General features: G+C 43.8%; 1 protein-coding gene across 4 annotated transcripts in view; it reads right to left on the bottom strand.

Moving 5' to 3' along the window:
* Positions 1 to 593: 593 nt before the first annotated feature.
* The window catches only part of adra1aa (adrenoceptor alpha 1Aa), a 12146-nt gene continuing 4273 nt past the window's right edge, over positions 594 to 8466 (bottom strand). For 2 of the 4 annotated variants that reach the window (XM_058637235.1, XM_058637236.1), the window contains exons 2-3: positions 4007 to 5344; positions 594 to 2114 (exon numbers count right to left, since the gene is read on the bottom strand). In XM_058637235.1, coding sequence (XP_058493218.1) covers positions 1552 to 2114; positions 4007 to 4907 — 1464 coding nt within the window. In that variant the 5' untranslated portion in view covers positions 4908 to 5344 and the 3' untranslated portion in view covers positions 594 to 1551. Of the gene's footprint in view, positions 2115 to 4006; positions 5921 to 8466 lie in introns of those variants that run through there. The other 2 variants (XM_058637234.1, XM_058637233.1) reach the window with 2 other exon arrangements.

Genomic DNA, 8466 nt, shown 5'->3' on the forward strand with positions numbered 1-8466 from the left:
AGCACAACTTAAAATAATCATTCACATAAAAGTTTCAGTGAGTTTCCCAAACTTTCTCTGTGAGTCTAACTGTCACGACGTCGATCACAGCTCTGATCGTTCGAATCTGTAAATGAATTAACTGTCGAACTGTCGATCAGTTCAAAAGACTTAAGAATCTTCTTATAGTTCCCAAATTCTACTAAACCTGACTCCGCCCACGTTGAGGAGGAGCTATGAGTCGGGACCATGGAGTAGAAAAGCAGCACAGCAAGTGTTTGAAAACGTTTACCTGACGTTAGAAGATAATTTTCCCGTTAATCCCGTTAATGTTCCGGTTAAACCATCAGAGTCGCCCCCTGGTGGCTCTTCAGTACATCCTTACATCCAGTACAAACAGGTTTCCTCTCTTTTCTCTGTAGTTTGTCAAATATGACACATTATTTATTATTTATTATTTATTATCACATGACACAAAAACGTGCGACATAATCCTTGTGTTTCTTTTTTGACTTTATTGTGAAACAGCAACAGAAATGTAACATTTGCTGAGTCATCACATTTTCAAACGTGAACATCGTCGTGTCGAGAGGAGAAAAAAAAACAATCACAGCTTTTTTACAATATGGACTTTTTTATTTGGTCCAATGCAGGATTTATTTTTATTTTAATGCTTCAGAAAGTGACAGTAAAATCCTCTTAAAGGTCCGGTGTGTGATATCTGGAGGAATTATTGGCTTAAATTGTGGGGTTTTTTTGTAAAATCACTGTAAAATAATGGTGTTTTTCTGACTTTTATCTGTTCTTTCATGTTTCTACAGAAGCCTGAATGGTCCTTGAAGGCCACTGTAGTTCCCTGATGTGTTTGGTAAACTTTAAGAGCAGATATTTGTTGGTGTGTTTGTTGCAATCTCATGTCTCACCACTAGATGTCACTGATTCCTTCACTCTGGACCTTTTTTTAACGGTGAAACGTAGAAAACTCTTGATTTTGAAGATTTGATGACGATGTTTTTCAAATTATAATTCCTCCAGTGTTTGTCACACTAATCCGAACAATTTCACGACTTTTATACAATGTGAATATATTGGACGACAGTTTATTTGTCGTAGTTGCAACTTTGGTGTTGAGAAGCCACACTCTCCTGATGATGATTTTGGCGTCCATTTTGGTGAATTTCGACCAAAGGCGCACTAAACAGGAAGTGCCCTGTAACTTAGGCATACATTGAGTTCCACTGAATTTCAAAACTTGGTGGGAAGATGTTTTAGACCAAGACAAACAAAAAAGTCGACCGTAACCGTGGCCTCAACACAGCAGGAAGTTGTCCATTTTTTCGAATTTGTGTTTCTGAAATCAATAGTTGCAGGTTTTTGGTGAACGAGGATTTTCAGCAAATCCAAATTGGAAAATTCCGTCATCTGTTTGGGAAACATTGCGTCACATGTTCTCCTGAAGGTCTGAACTACCGGGACCCTGGAGGAAGGTTAATCTCATCATTTGTCACAAATGTGAACAAGGTAAAAAAAAGGAGAAGAAAATCCTCCTGTGACCTGGAAACACACGAGGGATTACACGGGCTGTCCTTTCTCCGACAGCGACAGTCGGTGGATTTTAATGGCGGGGAGTTTTGTGACAGCAGGTGTTTGTGTGCGCTGTGACTGTGTTTGAGTTCCACGGCGCAGGAAACAGCAGCAGCAGCTTTGGTGGAAACCTTTACTGCACAGTTTGGCCACTTTAGCCCCGCTGGTCTCCACCGGTACTGAGCCACCGGCGGTGCCTCCGGAAAACACCCTCCAGTCCCTGCTGTCTCTGGAGGATGGGGTTCTGGACAGAGCCACGGAGGACGGTGGACTGAGGAGACACGGCGCCGCCGCAGGACTGTGGTCCAGGCCCAGAGTCGGGGTCTGGTTGTGATCCTGCAGGATCTGAGGAGTCGTCCGTCCCGGGCTCAGGTGTTGAAGGTTCGGTCGGGGCGTCAGGGAGCGGAGTCCCAGCAAACTCTGGAACGCTTTCTTGAACTCGTGGTTGGAGCACGGGTAGATGATGGGGTTGATGCAGCTGTTGAAGTAACCGAGCCAGAAGGTGATTTTGAAGACGGTGTCGGACACTCGGTACGCGGGGAACATGGAGCCTGTCAACACACACACACACACAGAAGGGTAGAAGGGTCATTTATAAAGACATATAAAAGATAAAAAAAGAAGGTGAGGGCGGAGTCTGTTTGGGTGGACGCCTGCTGCGTGGCTAGTGGGAACACACAATGTGTATTAACCTAATAATCCCTGCAAAACATTGTCGGATAAAACTTGTACAGCTCGCAGTCTCCACGCGTCCTGACGAGCTCACGGTGAATGTTATATGTATATATATATATATATATATATCAGTGATCAGATGTCGATGTAGAGATAACGTGAACAATAACAGGTCTCATCATCGTTTGTTTTTTTGTGTGCGGCTGAAATTCATCCGTCCGTCATTTATCTTCCGCTGCAGAGTCTTGTCTCGTGAAATCTGTTATTGGAGGAACCGTCAAAGACATTCAGACGTGAGCTTTTGAAAAATGAGATTGTGATACAGTGGCCGACGCAAAGACGAGGGGGGAGAGAGGGATGGAGGGAGGGAGATGAAATTATCTTCTGCCTGTTTTATTCCCAGCTGTGTGTGTGTGGGGGAAAAAAAGAAGTCTTTTGTTATTGTGGACGGCCTTGATCTGGATTCATGTTCTTATGCAGGGCCGGTCCACGTCTTCACGAGGCCCGAAGCAAACGTTAATAATGAAACGGTAAATTACGGAGACTTCTGTGAAAGTACACTGTAAATAAATCCAAATCTATTTTACACGTTTGCTAAACGTTGGAGTTGAACGTGAATGTTTTCAGGATTTTTACGTCTTTTTAACTTTGATCTACAGTTGTTGTCTTTGACGTCGCGCTCAGGACTCTTCAGTGACGACACTCTGACCAATCAGTGACCTTCAGTCTGCTGACGTCACATTTTAGTGTCGGCTCAGCTGAACGTCGTCAGGTTGTGTCACTGATGGAGAAAGAAAAGAAAACGTGTCGAGTCAGAACTGTATCATGGAAAAGAGCCAATACTCAAAACTTCTTTGTGATTACAAAGCAAAGCACGGCCTCATCGTCCACAGACTCCTGTGGCCACGGTTTTGTAACTTGATTCAGTAAACGAGCTCTGGTTCAATCTTTGGCTTCTCTAATTTTCCCCCCATCATGAAATGAAAGCGGCTAAATTTCCCAGCATGAGAGCACGGAATGAATGTAATCCCTCTGAGATTTGGTCTTTCTCGGTTCACAGTCTCTCTCTCCGTGTCGACACCAGTTCACCTCGTTGCTCTCGATCTTTGTGTGTTCTGACATCAGTCTCATGGATTCTCTGAGGAGCTGAGTCACAGACACACGAGCGCAGCTTTGACTCACACGCTGATCTCAACCTCTGTGGATTTGTTAACGCGCGCTGGGAGAAGCAAAGATTTATCGAGCCTATTTATAGAACGTCGACCTGTCGACTCTGACTGCGTTTAACGACGCCGCGCGGCGGCCGACGCACAAGCGGTCGATACGCGAGCGTCAGGGAGTTCAGTGTTCGGCTCCCACTGAAACAGGAATTCCATTAAAGTCACTAAACGGTTAAATTGAGCTGCGCTTTCAAACCTGCGCGTGTCAAACGTTTGATGAATGCGTCTGTGGAAAGGGAGTTACAGCCGTGTGATTTATGGGCTGTTTTATATAAGAATTATGTTCACTCAAGATGTAGCTTTACTTAGCTTAGCTTACAGACTTAAAGGAGTTGGAAGAAAGTGATAAAATCATCCGTAAAGTTCTCTAAGAATTTGCATGAAGTAGAGTTTGTTTTACTACTTCCCCCCGTTTTCAGTCTTGATGCTTTTTTATTATTATTTTATACTTAAGTTCAACGAAACTACAAGTCGATTTGTTTGAGTCTTGATGCTCACTAAGTTAAACTAACCTGCTGTTTCAACAAGACAATAACGATGATACTCACCGATGGGCAGCACCAGGAAAAAAGGCAACCAGCACAACACGAAGCAGCCGACCACGATGCCCAGCGTCTTGGCGGCTTTCATCTCACGCGAGAACTTGAGCAGTCGCAGAGCGAAGTGTGTGCGCCTGCGGAGGGCCTCGTCCTCCGACACCGTGGTGTTTCCCCGGTGTATCCTCAGAATCACCTGCTCAGTATCGGACTTCTCGGTCTTGTGGCCCTCCCTCAGACCTTGGCTCTCTCTGTGAGCGACCACGAAAACCCGGCAGTACATGGCCAGGATGACGGCGAGTGGCAGGTAGAAGGAGCCCACGGCGGAGAAGATGGCGTAGCCGGGCTCCTCTGTGATCTTGCAGATGGACTCGTCTTCCGGAGGGGGCTCCTTCCATCCGAACAAGGGTCCGATGGATATGACGACAGACAGCAGCCACAGCAGCGCCACTGCCAGCAGAGCTCGGTGTTTTGTCATGATGGCAGGGTAACGCAGAGGGTAACTGACCCCGATGAAGCGGTCTACGGAGATAACACAGAGGCTCATGATGGAGGCGGTGCAGCAGAGCACATCCACAGCTGCCCAAACATTACAAAAGATCCGTCCAAACACCCAGCGATCCAGGATCTCCAAAATGGCAGAGAAAGGAAGAACAGTGGAGCTGAGCAGCAGATCGGCCACCGCCAGGTTAACGATGAAGTAGTGCGTGACCGTGCGCAGATGTCGATTGCAAACCACCGAGAGGATCACCAGGATGTTCCCCACAATTCCAAACACGATGAAAACGCCAAGCACCAAACCCAGAACCACAGCTTTGACCACGTTGAGCTGCGGCACTAACACCTGGCTGCAGTTAATGGAGCAGTTCTGCGTCAGAGGAACTGGGCTCATGTCGTCCAGCAAACGAAACATCTGGCGCTCGACAAGTGTTCAAGTTCTCCACGACAGGAAAAGAGGATCATCAGGGGATTTTCATTAAGGCCATTAGAGTAACGATCACATTAAGTCTGTTCTTGTCAAAACATCATTTGAATGATGATGTGTCTGGAAAACGAGCCGTTTCAGACTTAAAAAATAAAACAACAGGACGCCGTGAGAGAAGGAAAAACATCTACGGTGCTGAAATCACTGAATCCAAAAGGTCTCGCACTGCAAACTCTTTGCATGTTCTCTGAAGCAGAAACTGCAGTTTTGGCCCAAACGTCAAGTCCATTTTCTTAAACATTGGAGTGAGAAACCAATTTTCAGGCTTGGACGGTTGGTGAACAGCAAGAAACATCCGCACTCTTCCCGCTGTGGTTGAAGGCACAAGAATATCTCAGCTCCCTCACAGCAGCAGAATCCAGGACCTTTGAAAAGAGACAGAAGTATCTGCTCAATTATATTTATTTCAATTTCAAGCAACTTTATTAGTCCAACGAGAGGCAATTAGTTAAAAGCAGAATGGTGGAGCCGAGGATAAGGCGTCAGTAGTTGATAAACATCATAATAAAACAATATGATACAACTTTTCCAGTCTTTATAGCATTTACAAATCCAGCTCCAAATCACCATGTGATGTCACTCAGCCAATCATCGCAGGGTGTAGTGGTTAAAGTACACTTCATTCCAAAGTCACTGAATAGTCGTTAGCTGTAAGTAGGTTTCAATTGGCTTGACTCGTAGTTACTGTTACTATAATTCATCAATCACGAAGGCGAGGGAGAGTTGTGTGAAAGGTTTGCACATTTATTTCCACTTGTCGTAACAACACACAGAAATATTCCCTTGATGTTCAGTTTGTCAATGACGATCTATAGATTCCAACAGTAAGACAACGCAACCTAATGTCACGTAGTGACCTGACGGTCAAAAAAAAACTTGTTACACTTTTGTACCAAAGTACAGCTTCTAAAACGGACACATTCATCCAACTGACACTGTTAGATACTTTTCAGTACATATCTTCTAATTCCTTTTATCTATCATAGCCGTCAAAGATATCAAAGTGTCCATGGCAGCTTTTGTCTAAAGAACAAAATGAACCTTTCCTTGCGAGAATATTAATTTAATCAAAGGCTTAAAGCAAACAGTTAACTACTTCAACCGTTGATAAATTGTATTGTAACAAGTGTTAAATCTTGCATCAACCACCCGGCTTAACCCTGAACTAAAACCCTGAACCTTGTAGGAGCCACTTAACTCTGGCTCCTACAAGGGAAAAATGGCGAGAGGAGAGGTGAGGGGAGTTAGAACGGTCGGATAAATCTTAATGAAAAATGCTATATTCATACAAACTACCGCTAATACGGCATCATGTTCCAGACTTTACAGCGTACAGCGTAAAGTGTGTGGAACGGGTTTAAGCATCTCGGGGTCTTGACAGAACAATGGAACGTGAGATTGGCCGGAGACTCGGAGCAGTGGGAGCGGTACAGCCTTCACTCTGCCGCTCCGTTGTGACCAAAGCTCTCGATCTACCGGCTGATCTTCGTTCCTACCGTCACCGATGGTCATGAGTTATGGGTCATAACCGACAGAACGAGATTGCGGATACAAGTGGCCGAAATGGGTTATCTGAGAACGATGGGGTCTCCCTTAAGGCCTGTACCAGATCCGTTTGTTCTTGTTCTTCAGGGGGCAAGAACAAGAACAGTTCTAGGACATTTCATGCTTCACAGGACACTCAAGTGCAGAACTCCTGAGAAATCCTCACAGGGACTGACAACATGTCTTTCTTCTTGCAGAGTATGCACACGCCTTTAGACAAAGAGTGAGAGGCTCAGTCATCAGAGAGGAACTCGGAGTAGAGCCACCGATCCTGTGCGTGGAAAGGAGCCGGTTGAGGTGGTTCTGGCACCTGGTAAAGATGCCACTGAGGCACCTCCTTAGGGAGATGTTCCTGGTAAGTCCAACTGGAAGGAGACCTTGGGGCAGACCGAGGACCAGATGAAGTGATTATATCTCCTTGCTGGCCTGGGAGAACCTGAGGATCCCACAGTCAGAGTTGGACGATGTGGACAGGGAAAGGGAAGTCTGCAGCCCCCTGCGACACAATCTTGGATAACTGGTCGATGATGGATGAACCTTCACAGTAGGAGATTTTATCGACATGTACTTTTAGGAATTTTTAACCAAACACCTCAGTAACGTTTGGTGTGAATGTGATCGTCAGCTGACCTGGATCGAGACGATCTGAACCTCCTTCTTAATCCCTCCAAACAAATCAATATCTCTCCATATGGCCTTTACACGGCGAGAGGTTGTGACAGTGCACAGATACAGACTCACATCAATAGTGTGTTGTTGTTGTTAAATCCACTCAAACCTAAAGAGACTTGTAAAGAGAATCTGAGGGGAACTGAAGCGAGTCTGGATCTGTTCAAAGAAAAGAAAATCACTTCAGTGTTTCTGCACTCGCTGTGAAACCACATGCTGGTTTTCTTAGTTTTTTGGTTGGTGTTTGTCATGTTTTAAGTGTTTAAATTAAGTCTGAATTTGATCATTTCTGCTAAATTTGAAGCAAGAGTTTGATTCTATGGTTTAAATGGCTGTGTTGGTTTTAAAGTGGATAAATGAATAAAAAGAAAACTTCCATCCGACAGGAAAAGGTCATATTTCAGAAAATATCAAGAACCTCCAGAATCTTCCGTCTTTTATTTAAAAACGCTCCACATGAGACATTCACATGGATTTCTGAGTGATCGTCTGAGCTGCTCCGTCTTGACTTTGATTTAGTGATTTCATTTTGTTCTGAATGTTTCGTCCGTTGACTTTAACAGAATTACGTTGACAGATGTGAAATGAATCGTGTCTGTGGAGATTAACGAGATTTGTAATGTGGAACGTTTTTTAAACTCAGTGTAGATTAGTGGAGGAAAAGTAGAGCGTCCATGTTGTTGTTTTTTTGGATTTTGCTAAGCTGCTTTATTTGAGGGGGGATTAAAAGTTATATCTATGTTGCTAGTTAGCTATGTTATTTGATATCTCTCTTTGTTGCTAGTAAGCTATGTTATTTAATATCTATCTATGTTGCTAGCTAGCTGCTTTTGATATCTATCTTTGTTGCTATTTAGCTATGTTATTTGATATCTATTTTTGTTGCTAGTTAGCTACGTTATTTGATATCTATCTTTGCTGCTAGCAAGCTATGTTATTTGATATCTATCTATGTTGCTAAATAGCTACTTTATTCTCTCTAGCTAACTGACTGAATATCTATCTATCTATCTATCTATAGCTAGCTACGTTATTTGATATCTATTTTTGTTGCTAGTTAGCTACGTTATTTGATACCTATCTTTGTTGCTAGCTAGCTACATTATTTGATATCTATCTTTGTTGCTAGTTAGCTACGTTATTTGATATCTAGCTAGCTACTTTATTCTATATATTTAGTTAGCCATCTTGCCAGCTCAATGTTGCTATCGCCTCAGTCTGTTTTGACGTCTTGGCACAAAACAAATCACTTCCTGTGTGCAGCAGCGCAGAA

The sequence above is a fragment of the Solea solea genome, chromosome 8, assembly GCF_958295425.1.
Source record: "Solea solea chromosome 8, fSolSol10.1, whole genome shotgun sequence".
Lineage (NCBI taxonomy): Eukaryota > Metazoa > Chordata > Actinopteri > Pleuronectiformes > Soleidae > Solea > Solea solea.